This window comes from Chaetodon trifascialis, chromosome 5 (assembly GCF_039877785.1).
Source record: "Chaetodon trifascialis isolate fChaTrf1 chromosome 5, fChaTrf1.hap1, whole genome shotgun sequence".
NCBI lineage: Eukaryota > Metazoa > Chordata > Actinopteri > Chaetodontiformes > Chaetodontidae > Chaetodon > Chaetodon trifascialis.
In genome coordinates this window covers 17,408,484-17,422,992 of record NC_092060.1, presented here as the reverse complement: position 1 = coordinate 17,422,992, position 14,509 = coordinate 17,408,484, and the positions used below count along the sequence as shown (strand labels likewise).

The following is a 14,509-nucleotide window of genomic DNA, read 5'->3' as shown; positions in this document are numbered from 1 at the left end:
ATAATTGTCATATGGCTGCTGTGTCCCCTCAGGCTGTCCCAGAAGTGCTTCTCTCTGCTCTCTCTCTGCTCCTAGTGCACCACAGCATCTTTATTTACTGCTCTTCTCTTCTCTTCTCTTCTCTTCTCTTCTCTTCTCTTCTCTTCTCTTCTCTTCTCTTCTCTTCTCTTCTCTTCTCTTCTCTTCATCACACTGATGACTTATGTCACACCTTACAGTGACTGCATTGAGTTCATGCTCACAAACACCCGGCAACAACTCCACAGCACACCCCGTCAGAGAATTATGAATCTAACTTGGGTAAAAGAAGTAAGTGAGTTTGTGTTTATGTGCGTGCATGTGTTAATATGTGTATTTGGGTGTTTGACAGCAGAGGAGCCATCTGCCACAAATGATGTTTGACTGTTGTTATAGAGGCTGTGTTTACTGTAGGGCTGTGGGTTGATCGTTCCACAAGGTTAATGAGCGAGAGAGAGAGTGGTAGCTTCTGTCATGCATTCAGAGTCTGCAGAGGCTGCAGTTTGGGAGGTTGTGGCTGAAACTCGGGAAGAGGGATGGATGGGACTAATGGAGCAAAGTGAACTGAGTTTAATCATTTTGGGAAATGCCTCTGTCTCACACACACACACCTTCCGTCTCAGTGATATTCTGAGCCATGCTTTTGTCTGCGGGTTCATTTTTTTGAAAACTGAATGTAGACAAGGACAGTAGAGGGACACAATGATCTGTGTATCAACACACTTATTAATTAATTTGGTTTGGATGTGAGACAGGAGACACTTGCTAGGTGCTGTCATTAGCCAGCTGTCCTCTGCACAGCTACACTGCACCTTTCTTTTAGGTTACAACAAAATATCATTTCTGGGACTCTTAAAACTTAATGATCCCCGTTGGGATGCTGGGTCACTGTAGCAGCAGCGATAACGGTTGAAGTGGATGGTATTGAAGATATTACGACAAACCATTTCAACACTTCATCAAATTGGAGCTCGTATAAAGAATAAGTGATTTACAGATTGAGCATATGTATCACAACTGTGCTCATCCTATTATCCAGTCTGAACAAATGCAAAGCAGGATTTGAATCCTGAAATCAGATATAACCCTAACCAGAACCAGTAGCTTCTTGATATATTACTCCCCTATTAGAGGACACTGGGAATAAGCCTGCCCATCAATCAAAGCAGTGAGATGGTTCACGGCGAGGCATTCATCTACCGTTGATCTGCCTCGGTTAAATTGAACAAAAATGCTGGTGCAACTAACGCTACCAACAGACTAATTGATCAATCAATTTCATAGTCACATGGAAGACGGAGCAGTGCAGGAAGGCAGCGATGAGGGGTAGCAATTAGTGGGTGACTCATAGACGGTGACTAAGACAGGTGGAAAGAAAGAGAAAGATCATTTACGGGCTGTTTGAAGCACAGGGTGAAATAAATAAGAGCTGCAGCTAGAAGCACTCAAGGGATTATATGAACGGTAACAACGGTATCTCACACTGTCTTTGCTTTAGTGGGAAACATGGCAAGCATGTGCAGGGCTGTACGAGCTAACAAGCAAAAATCATCACATACCTGGGGTTATACTTCTTTATTATTCCTATTTCTCTTTATAGTTCTTATAACAAGAAAGTTCTAGTAGTTCTGGTCTAGTTCTCGTGTGTTTGTATGTGTACATGGTAGAAGAAAAGCAATCAGCAGCAGCCTTTACTGGGTTTGTGTTTACTTTCGTTTCGCGGCAGTGTTTGTTCGGTGCCAGATCTTATCAACATCACTGCAATCACAGTGAAAAATGCACTTTCAGGCATCGTAACTACTGTGTATCACCATCATTCGGTAGTGCACTCTCTCATATGTAACTTATTGGCCCTCACTTTGGGGAGAGCACTCATTCATGCAGGCAAGACAATTTTATGTATTTCTGTGAAAAAATATTACCCCACTAAACCATTTTGTGACAGCTTTCTTTCTTTTACAAATCACACATGTCAAGTATATTTTACCACCGCACCAAATCGAACCAGCGATTTAAAAAAAAAAAAGAAAAAAAAAGAAAAAAAAGAGAGAGACGTGAGGACAGACAGGCACAACCTAAATACCAACAGAGGAAATGTAGGGCTTTAAATTTGTAATGGGGCTCAAAGATGGAGCAAGGGAAAAAGTGAGAAAGGAGGGAGGAAGACAAATGAAGGATGGAGGGAGAGTGGATGAGAGGAGACACCCACAGTGACACAGAGAGATGAAAAACCTGCCGAGAGAGACATTCAGTCATCACCAAGCGGGACAGTTGGAGTGGTCCCAACCCCTCTCAACTCAGAAGATTTACTTGTCGTTGCGCTTCCAAACCTCCTCATTATCATCTTTTCTATCACTCTGTCTTGCTGAAAGCAAGACACGACGACCAAAGAGAGGAGCGAGAGAGGGGAATGGATAGAAAGGGGAAGACACCTCTGATTTACATGCCTCTCGGAAACCGAGATTGCATCGCATTATCATGTGCTATAGTTTATTGTGTTTGGCTGTCGAATGAAAAAAATGGAACAGTGAAAAGATGAGCTAGCTGCTGAGCCATCAAAGCTGCGCTCTGTGTGGTGGCCTGCCAGCACTGGTGGCCGTCTGCTCGCGCAAATTTGGTAAGCCAAACACACAACCACGGTCTCGCACAGGCAAAAAAAAAGGACTTTCCAGCTCTTACACATTAAATAGCATTGAGGTGCCAAATCAGACGCAAAAGACAAGACAATTCACACTTGGGTACACTGACACACATTGGTATTAATAATCAAAAGGAGATTACAGCTAGAATAAATAGCCATTTCCAATTGAATATAGATGAGTACTTGAAGGTCTGTTGGTGTGTGTATTTCAGTTTCTTTGAACAAGTGTGTATATCTGCACATTGTGAAAGCTAGATGAGAAGTTAAAATGCATCCCAATGTTTGCCCCAAGACCTCAATTTCCATTTGCCTGCCAGTGCCTCTTGGCGAAGCTCTCTTCCACAGCATGGCAGAATTGATTTACCGCATTGTTGCACCGCGGGCTAAAACGCATAACATGCAGCTAAATCACACAGGCGAGTGGAACATGGCAACACAGGTGTGCACGAGGAAGTGCAACTGTTGGTGCAGTCACCAATGTTAATTTAAGTCACAAGTGTGTGTGTGTGTTTGTGAATGTGTATTACTCATGTTGTGGGGACGCAGTCACATTGTGGGGACTTATTCTTCCTTAAGTCCCCATAATGTAAATCATTACAGTATATTCTAATGTGGAGACTTGCGTTGGGGTCAAGGTAAGGTTTAGGCAAGTAGTGGTTATGGTTAGGTTTGGGTAAAGGCGCAGTGCTCTTGGAGGAGCACTCCGAGGGGCACGGGCTCTCTGGGGGCTCAAAAGATCTTTGATCCTAAAAAAATACTTAAAAGCCTGGCCCTATGTAATGTCCCTGAAAAGGACAGAAACACAGCCGTGTGTGTGTTTGTGTCTGTGTGTTTCTGTCAAATTGCATCTTCTCCATTACAAAATGGCTCATAATTTGTATGTTTATTTTTTCCGTGTCATATCAAACCTCTTCAAACGTGAGTTAAAAGCAACAGCTGCATCAGTTGAAAAATGCCTTCTTGCTCTCTCTATTTCTCTGCTACCTTTTGCACAGTTCCTCCACTTCTCCATCCTCCCCCCACCCCCCTCTCAGCCAGCGCCTCTTTTTAGGCTCCTTCGATGCAGAGTAGCCGCCAGCAACCTCCACCAAAGAGACTTCTGCAAAAAATGGTTTAAGGTTATAGGATTAGGGCCATGACTGGGGTTAGACTCTGGCAATCCTACCAAAGGATGCTGGATTTGTATGCAACCCAAGAGGAAGTTCTGTTTGAGAAGCTCAAGGCAGAGCAGATTTAGACCATGTAGCAAATGTAGTACTGTTCTATACTCACTGAGAGGACAGAAGCTTGAGAAGAAGCTTACGACTTCAAACTGGTGATTGGTGGCATCAGTTAATAGGTAACAAATTACTGATACGTTATTGAAAGTTTGTGGTGAAACAAATTTTACCTGAAATGCTGAATTGGAGAAGCAGAATTATGGCAGACAGAACAGTAAGATGACATGACAGATATGGGAATTGAGAGGAAAGGTGTCAAAGGACACGTAGACGCATCAGCAGACAGAAATAAACAAGATGGAAAACAACCGGCAAAAGATTGAGTTGGAGAAGATGGAGATTGCATTATACATAGAGGACCAGGGTGCACGAAGAATACAAATAGCAGATGAAGACAGTGAGAGACACATGAGAGGTAAAAACAGCCACCAGGAGGAGTGAGGGGAGGATATGCTGGCGCTTCAGATTGCATGAGGGAGCTAGATTTACAAGTTTTTTGCATTCAAGCTGATAGCACACGAAACATTCTCCAGCAAACACAGATGTTTTTTTTTCGGGGTGCCATGGCTGTCTGTCCTTGTTTGGAACTGTTTAGCGAAGTTTGGTTAGATTTAATTTGTGTTTGGCCATTTGATGAAGCCTGATCACTTTGCCATGTTTGCCAACAGGTATTTACACTAACAGTACATTTGCTGTGTACAGTTATTACTGAGCCTTTAACTTTGTAGAGAGCTTCTTAGGTTTCTGGAACAGTGTCTCTTATTGTTAAAGGATTATCTTATCAAGACATATTTATTCTTATTGCTTACATACCAATGTGTTTCACAATTCAAAGTGACTGTCAGTCGCTCCCTTGAAATGCAGTCCCTGTATTTTACACTTGATGTCCAACAGCCTGTAAAACTTCTCTAGTGCGACTTGAGAGAAGATCATCTCTCTCATCTTTGTTAATGCCCCAGTTCATGACAGAGATGAAAAACTCTTTGAGGTCATTTCTGAAGGCAACTGTTTGCTTCAGTTTGGTCAGCTGCTTGGATGTGTTTGGTCAAAAGCACAAGTTTAAAAGCACACTCTGCCAACATTAGAAAGTTCCCTGTTGTTGAATAGCATTTGATTGGTCTGCCATGGGCTTTAAGGACCCAACAGATGTAGCATGAGTGAAATTCATCAGCAAGAAACTGCTTTTGACTATTACAAACATCCCTCTAGCTCAAATAAGGGCAAATTTAGACAGATAGTTAAACCACTCAGCCATTGCGATAGTACTCTTAAGGTGTATTTTGACTCAGACAAGAAATAAAATCCTATTAAAATGACCTCAGGTGGCTCCACTTGCAGTATGTGCTCTTGCAATACCTGTTAAGAGGCATCCACTGCGTCTGGTGATCCAATGTGAGGAGCCATTGTTTGTTTTTTAAAATTTACTCATTAGTGTGCCAGGAAGTTTTTATTCTGCCTGTTGATATAAAAGCATATTTTTGTACAGAAAGAGAGGACGGTCAGTCACAGCGCCGCACTCCAGGGCAAGTGTTACTTGAAATAGCAGTCAATTCAAATGTCCTCTTATAGAATGACCTGGGAGCTGCACACCATTGTAGCTGATGTTCTTACGAGACTGAAAGCCCGGAGGACCATGGTGTAGTTCAAAGAAGTCTCTGAGAAAGCTACCATTCAGGCTGAAGCAGCAGATATTAGCATTCCTGATGTTATTCCTGGCCAGGCAAGGCGCTAAGAAATACCTGCAAAGTTAAAAGCCCTGTTCCGCATCAGAGACTGAAGACTATCAGCCACAGAGTCTGGAGGAGCATTACCAAAGCAGCCTGTACTTCATCATTTTTGATGCTCATATTTAGGAGCTCCAGAGGCATTTTGAAGGGAAGGGGAAGCTGAGTAAAATCAAAACATTCAATACACACCCTTGCAGATCTGTCAAAGTAGGATGCTGGAGATGAACAAGCTATTAGGGTGTTCTTGGCTTTCTTTAAGTTCTCTGAATTTTAAGATGAGAAGCAGCTGCTGACTGCACTAAAGGTGTTTCGCTCTGCAAATAAAACCTCCCGGAAGAGTGCAGGTTATAAAGAGAGTGATCAAAAAGCAGAGTGCTCTGGTTGTTTTTCCATCACTATTCAAATTGATGAAAATATATACTGAAAATATATACAATACAGTGTCAGCAGTCCCTGAAGAGAGGTCGACCAGAGTCAAGCAGATTGTGACACTGTGGGAAATTAATTTGTCTATAGCTCAGTATATAAATTCGAGTGCGCCTGGTACCTGAAAGTACTGCTGAAAGTTTTCTTTGTTTAGTGTAGAACAAAATTAAGTTTCAATTTCTGTTTGGAGTTTTTTTTTTTTTTTTCTCTATTATGCTCTGTCTCTAACTCGTTCTGTCACTTCTTGTTTGTCTCCCTGATTTTTTCAGTTAAGGCAGCACTTTGTGTGGCTGAGACAGATCAAGGCTAACTCGAGACAAAATTACATACCAACAAAAAACGTCAACATTCTTTAATATTCAAAAAACATACTTATTTTTGTCATGTTGCACATTGCTTTAGGACCTCTATTCACCCTCTGTCTGAAAAGCTCCTCTCTCTGTAAGGCCCTGCTTCCGAAAGCATAGTCTCCTCTGATTGGTCAGCACTCACAGTCCTGAGCCGGCGCCTTACCTGAGCAGGCACCACAGCTCACACCTTGGTGTGCGTAGCTTCTGAGTTTAACTGCACTGCTCTTCCTTGAATATCACCACCGTAACCCCTTCCAAACCAAACACTTACCCGAGCAGCAGCCCAGCCTCGCTGCCCAGCGGGCCGCTAACGCTGCTCCCTTTTATGGTCAGAGCAAGCCAGCTGCTGGGTGGTCATCAAAGCTGCACAATGTCGCCAAGCAAATGAATCCCTGCAGCTTGACCACCACCAACATCCGACTTATTACTTTCATTATTTAGTTGGCCTCAAATTGAGGTTTGGTTGCAATAAACTGTTAATTCACTGAGTTAAATGTGAAAACATTGAGAGAGGAGCAAGAGGGAGGCTCTGGCATCAGAAAGGCAGCAGGTGGAAAACAGTGTGTAGAGCCACAATATTTTCAACCAAATCAGAGAACAGTGGGAAGACTAACAAAGATGATTTTGGTGGGTTTTATTTTCTGTCACGTTTGAATGAAGTGTGTTTATGATCATCTGCGAGGTAAAATTACCGGTTCTGTAAATAAAGTCTGGAAGGTTGAAGAGAGTGAAATAGTGGCTTTTTCTGGTTAAACAAAAAGGATCTTTAACAGAAAGGTATATCTGTGTGAGGACCCTTTATTGTCACACACTTAGCCCAAGCCTGTCAGTGACAAAAACAAGCACTTTTAGTGGACGCATACTTTGATGGGCACAGTTGCCCGCATGGATTATGCTGCTGTCTCTGCAGCCTGTGTTGTGCTGCTGGCTGAGGCGATCTACTGGACCACCTCCAAAACCTTTTGTACCTATTCATCATTCAGACACCAAAATAGGGCCTGGGTTTTAAAAACGCCAGATTTATTCTTTTACACAGTTTATTTTAACTGTCAATATTACGACATTAATCACTGGCATGGACTGCGTGAGTAGCTGCATTAGTCAAGCAAAGTTCAGTGGGCTAACCTACAAAATAAAACAACATAAAACATGGGAAAAGTTCCAGCCTCCAAATTTGAAGTTGGGTCACAGGAAGCCAGTATTAATCCATACTAGCGCTTGTGCTATTACTGGCCCTCATTTGCAAAGCAGTCCAGGAATCAGATACACACACAATTTTCCAGTGTTGTGGGGACATTTCCGTCACATGATAGGATGATAGGAGTAGATGAAGACTGTGGGCTGCAGCCAACAACTGAGAAATTTTGCTTGTACCTCCGACATCTTCCTGTTAACGGAGCCGGTGTTAGCAAGGAAATATTGAGAGAGTTACCTACTGTAGGTGGAAAAGATATATGGAGGTGGTGCTAATCCCCTTCATCGTCAGATGAGGCAAATGTGACTGGCATTTTCGAATACGCATTTTCTAAAAAGTAGAGCAAGCAAAAAAGAGAGAAGTTGGTCTTTTTCATATTTTTGGGGTCTCTAGACACACCGGGCACATGTATTTTTGAAAAAGTGTATTTTGCATAATATGTGACCTCTAATGCTCCAAATGTGACAAACTAGTCAAGGTGCAGTAATGTTATGCATAGAGCTTCAGTAAATGTATTCTTCCATCTTCCTGCATACACATAGGGTCAGGGTAGGCATAGACCTTGAAACTTGTTATCGTGGTTATTCTTTCATTACGCCTGGCTCCTGACACAGTACAAACAAAAGGCACACAGCGTATCACACAACAGGATACCCTCTCACCCACCCCACCTGCTCTCTCTTTGGCTTTCTCTCCACTGAACATGTTGCACCTTAAAAATATCAGCTGGTTTTGTTTCTCGGATCAATAGAAATATAGATGCAGGTGGCTTTGGGGTCATTTCACCAGGGAATGGAGTTCTCCACAGGTTTAATGGTACATCCAGCCCCTGGAAGGCAGATGGATTAATTCCCAAGCCAGCACACACAACAATGCTGCTATAAAACACTCATTGTTTTCTCTATGTGAAAGGACAAAAGATGATGAGTTTCTGCTTCGATGGATTAAACAGATTTAGCACGGTTTCTACTCAGACACAAAGCTTGCAGCATTGAAAACACCATCGTCTGTCGCTGTAAAGGACATAGCCTGGAAGCCGCGCTGTGTCATTTTCATTCTGACTAAAGGACATTTTTATTTGAAGTTGTACATTATGCATTATGTTAAATAGACCAAGATACTACTTGTGTTTGCCATCCAGTCTTTCCCAATGTCTCACCTAAACACCCCCCCACTCCCCCCGGTCAGATTTCCTCTGTAAAGGCCACTCCCCGGTCTCCTCCCGCCCTCCATTTCTCTGAGTCATTGAGGGCAGTCAGGGCCTCATGCATGTCCCCCTCTCTGCATGTTTGTGTGATGGAGTGAGTGTTGTGATGACGATCCACTCAGCAGGCGTATAGGCTTGGCTCAGTTAATAATGGAGCTAACGAGCATCAGCCCAAATGAGCTTTTAATGGGCTTCGTCTACCTGCGGCTACAACAGAGGGATGGGTTATAGAAAGCGTGTCTGTTTGTCTCTGTGTATGTGGAGGTCATGCTAGACAAGTGGAAAAATTGATTAAATCATATGTCATATATACATAGGTGGAACTGCATAATACATCTTTTATATCTGATGTTGAGGGTCTGTTTTAATCAGATAAATGCAGCCTTGGACTGTGACTGTAGTTCAGCACGACACCTTAAGAGAAACATCAACCGTTTACTGAGCAGACAGCACGTTTAGCCCTGCATGTTTTCAACCTCACGAGAAGCCATAGTTTTCTCTTTGTGCTCGTTTGCCATGAAAATAACCTTAAATCATGTTAAGTTGCAAGTATTTTTTTGATTGCAGCTGAGAGCAGGGACTGCTTTTAAAGGTTGTTATATTAAGGATTTTGTGGGACATCAAGCAAAAACATTCATCAGTGTGAAAGCTTCAGAAAAAGTGGAGAAAAGCGTCCATCCTTGAATATTTTTACACTAGAAGTCAAGGAATGGTAATATTTACTGCTTTAGGAAAGGTGCTAAAGCCTCACACACGTTCTTTAATTTACCCAGCTCTACCTTGACTTCACTTTCCGCTGCACTACTTTTTCTACAGTTCGTCTGTGATTTCCTATAATTCATGGAGTGACTTTGGACAACCCCCAGAGAAGAGCTCTGACCACTTAACATCCATAAAGAATTTATAGAGCGGTTAAGCACAAGGTGTAAGTAGTATAAAAATATAACCGATGCCTTCAAGTACAGTAGGTTCAACTATGTATATTTTAGCATTAATCAAATAGTTTTTTCATTTTAGCGTTCTTCACTTTGACTTACTCTTTTATGGATGTCAGCACTGATGATGCATTGCATGTGCGAGCAAATTAACACATCAATTAACTGAGGATTGGGATTGATCAAAGAGACACAAAGAGAAAACATGAGGTCACAGTGACTGTGGCTGACAGAGCAGCAGACATGAAACTGTAAATAGACATTTGATCGATATCCCTCTGTTTTGCACTCTGGGGTTAGGGTTGAATTTCTTCTTCAGGGTGCAGCGGCATCATCACTCATGGCCGTGTGGGCACAGCTGTCTCCACAGGTGCTGAGCCAATTGATGTAAGAGTCTGGGTTTTAGGTTTTGAAGGGTTTTTCAGAAAGGAATCATTAAAGAAACATTAAAGAAAATCTTGATGTTTTATGAGACTGTTGATGTTTAAACTTTTGAAAGCACTCTTATCTTTTAGGGCCTAAAAGAAGTAAATAACATATCACTCTTGCATACACTTTCTCACGCTATACGGTTTGTCTTACTGACTGTGTGTGTGTGTCTTTATTGTTGTGCTTCTGCTTAGAAAACCTGTCATCACTTGTGGTTTTGTTTCTTCACAGAGTGCCGTGATGTGCTGTTACCCATGATGCTGCGGGAGCTGAGTGGGGCACTCTCCACTATGGCTGACGGCCCTCATGATGAGAGGAGAAATAGCCTGGAGCTGCTCAACAACATCCTGGAGGTCCTCAGCAGGGACAATGTGGTGAGACACACAGCTGTCTTTGTAGTGAAGAACACATAATGCCCCACTCACACTTTGCATTAAGCTGCATTGTGGCTGATTGAGGCCACATCCAAAATGCACACTTGGATATGGTTAGGGTACAATAGCTAGCTTAAATGTAATGGTCACATATATGTTTTGACAGTATGCAAGGACAGCCTGGTCAATGCTGTTGCATAGTATGACAAACTATCACATCTTCTATTGACACAAGAGGCAAGTTATGTCTTTTTCTCTATATTTTGTTATTTCATTTCTTGTATTTAGCTTATGTAACCCACTCTACAAATATCAGTCCCAATCAACTATACCTTCTCACACTAGCTGTACAGCTGTATGGTTGCATAATCAAATGTCAGTGGGAAACAAAATCAGCGCCTAAGTGGTCACTTGAGCACACCCACTCACCCCGATGCCAGGAACAAGCAGCAACAACACCACTTTAGACTTTACCTAGACACAATCTGCACTTATCATGTGATGAACAAGTCTGGTAAAAATAAAAACGGCCCAATGACAAAGGTAATAAACAGCAGAAGCTTCCAGCTGAGGCAGACCAATCAGGAGAAACTCAAGAGTGACAGAACTGTCGAGTATCATTTGCTCTGAAATGACACAATGCCACCTTCTAGCAAAGCATTATTATTGGGAAACTGTTGCGTCATGATTATCCAGCCCATGAATTATAAGACATTTCTTTTGTTTTTTAGCATCACTGGATGAATTTGAACGAACTCTGCCCCCCCAGTAAAACTCCCAAAGAGCAAATATACTCAAGCTGTTTTGTCTTCAGTTATCCAGTCATGTAATGAAGCAGGCCTTGACCAATTAGAATCTAATTGATTTTGTTTCACACGTGTTGCTGCATGCTAGTCTGTTGAAAGAAAGTCTGTTGAAAGCCCCCGAACTAAACACCTTTAATACGCACGCACAGAACAAATACATCACCAGTATCCAGCTGAGGGCTTTTTAATTGCTCCTGCAAGTTGTTGACAGCCTGCTGAGTCTTTCAAGTGAAGGTATGGCTTTTTTCAGCTCTCTTTATTTGGATAGCACTAATGAAGCATGAGCCAAGGGAAGAGATACAGTGAGAGAACTAATAAATGGAGTGAAGTGAATTTGATGAGATGAATTTGTGTCAGTTGGGGTATAAAAACAAAAGCAGGCGGCGGCAGAGTGTTCAAGGGACTTGACGGGTACAAACACAATCACGCAGACTACAAAAGCAGCGATGCACAACAGGTTTTCTAGCAAAATGCGTGAGGACAGAAATCCGCTATTGGAGAACGTTTAAGTGACAGTATTAGCTACAGAAATCTACAAACACGCAATCACACTGCAGTTTAGTCCTTGCGCTAAAAAAATAAAGACACAGTCAGTGCGTGAATGAGTGCTCTGATATTTCACTCTGAATATAATGGACTTATTCAAATACAAACATTGCATTCAAAGGAAAATACGCACACACACACACACACACACACACTACATTTTGTAGTTTGTTGTGTTCATAGACTCCACATAGCATAGTTAAAAAAAGAACCTTGACTGCAACCCCACTGCATCGTTTCCTTATGCTGCACAGCTTTTTGTAAAACCCAGACGCTGTTGTTTGCCAATGAAAAGCCTCTCTCCCAAACACACACACAGTCGTGTTACTCGGCCAAACAAGCAAACTATGAAGGATTAGTTATTGAAATTTTCATGGGGAAAAAAAATGAACAAGGGGCGAGAAGGCCAGAGAAATGAAAAGTGCTCATGGCCACGCAGGGCGGATGAGTGACTGGAAAGGCAGGAGGGAGAGTTAACAGCTAAACAGATGGAGGTGAAAATGTTTGTTTCATAGACAATAAGGTGGAGGGATTTTACAAGACAACAATACAGGGAGCTGGAGAGATGACTGTCTGAAATTGGATGAAGGGAGCAAGAAAACAGATGGAGAGGAGGAAGGAAGAGGTGATGGCAGACGGTCTCACCTTCTCGCCTTCCCGTCCTCTTCTCCTTTGTTTTTCACCCTCATCTCTCTTTTCCTCACTCTGGGTGGTACCTGATTGAGTTGTCACGCCACAGATGTCTACAGACTAGAAAGAGAGTCAGACAAAGAGAGACAGAGATGGAAGAGAAAGACAGATGCCCCTGTCTGTGGGAGAGTTTGCGTTTACTTTCTATTTATCTTTTGTGTGCGTCTGTGATAAAGGGAGGATACTAACAGAGTGAGACAGAAAGACGAGGCTCGCCAGAGCTTTCTGCCTTTTTTTTCCTTTCCCCTTCCCCCAACACAATGTTATCTGTTTTTTCGTTTTTATATCATGTTGCCAGTAGAGATGATAAACCAGTCTGGCTGCAGTTGGGAATAAATGAACAGAGAATCCACTTCCACATGTTTGTGTTCTGCAGGAGAGCGAGAGAGAGCACCGCGTCTCATCTCCTCGCTTCCTGCTCGACGGCGACTGTCTGAGAAACTCTTTCCAGGAGACCAAAATACCTACAGTGAGCCTGAAAGATTTAGGCTTCTTTAGAATCAACAGCTACGCGTCAACTTAACTACGCGACCGTGTGTGCGTGAGTTTGAGGTAGTCTGAAATGTAAATGGTCTTCAAGATGACACGCACACTTACGGTTGTTTATCTTTCCTGTGGCTGTGAATCAATACATTTTATGTGGGGTAATCACACCTACCTGATTCTCATCAGGCCCGTCACATCATCTGCCATCAGGCTGGCGCACGCATGCACGCACGCACGCACGCACGCACGCACGCACGCACGCACGCACGCACGCACGCACGCACGCACGCACGCACGCACGCACAGTAACAGGCAGAAAGAGAGAGGGGTGTTTTTGAAACTTTGAACTTGAGTCCTTTTTACCTACTTCTGTCGGTTTTGGCCTTCCCACTTAGGTGTTATGCTTTGCTGAGCAGCTCAGACAAGGACATACGCACATAAAATATAGAGACACACATATTTGGGTCAGATTATGCTAACAAGGTTGTGCGCACACACAGATGCACCCTGCAGCATTAATGCTAAGGTGTGTTTAGATGTAGCAGATGCCTCACGAGTGAGCAACTGCCCTCGGGCTTGTCTGAATCAGCTTACGTTGACCGATTCCCTGTAGCATTGTGTGTGTGCGCGTGTGTGTGCATGGATTCCTGAGTCTATAAAGGTCCATTTTACATATGCATGCTTACTTTTGAGAGATTTGCCCTATTTTTATGTGCGTGCCATTAGGGAGACCTCATTTCCCTTACCTTGCAGTCGTCACGGATCATCAAACAAAGCTTTTTTTCTCATCATGTATTGACAGGTTTCTGCATGTTCATGTTAAATTAATATTAAGCCAAAAGGTTGAAGTGCAGCAGGTCAGTAAATCCAAATAATATTGATATAGTGATAAAAGATTTAGCATCGTCTAGAATCTGATTATCATAATACAGAAATATATCTTCAAGCTCTTGACAGTGTTTCCTAAAGCAATACTGATCCCCCCGATTATACTGTCATATATTGATATTTCCTTATTTAATCTGAATTATCACAGTGTTTGAATTTGTCATTGTTGCCAGTGTTAACTCCCATCTAGGTTTCAATGCTCTAAAATTCACTGCATTATGCTGCAATAGGAGATTTATGTGCATTGCTCTCTCCTGTGTTCAAGAAATGTATCTTTATTACTAAAGAGCTGTGGTAGTTAAAAATTTGGTGAATATCGCGTCAAAGCCTGTTGCTTATAAGGCTCGACCAAAGCAAAAGGTATATGATCCGCAGTTTGTGTTTTACTTTTGCTTTCAATTGGTGAAACAACCAAAATGGCAGAAAAATGCATCACTTCCTGCTCGAACGCTCAAGTAGATCATTGACAGCAGGTCCAACCGTCCTTAACATGCCAGTGTTAATGTCCAGCAGTACTGATTCTGATATTTTAACCAGGAAATTGCAGGCATTGACTTGGGACAAGTCTGAG

General features: G+C 42.5%; 1 protein-coding gene across 1 annotated transcript in view; it reads left to right on the top strand.

The window, feature by feature from the left end:
* The window catches only part of dock2-like (dedicator of cytokinesis protein 2), a 97,495-nt gene that overhangs the window by 29,554 nt on the left and 53,432 nt on the right, over positions 1-14,509 (top strand). The window contains exon 25 of the mRNA XM_070963125.1: positions 10,380-10,522. Within this exon, the coding sequence (XP_070819226.1) occupies positions 10,380-10,522 (143 nt within the window). The remainder of the gene's footprint in view (positions 1-10,379; positions 10,523-14,509) is intronic.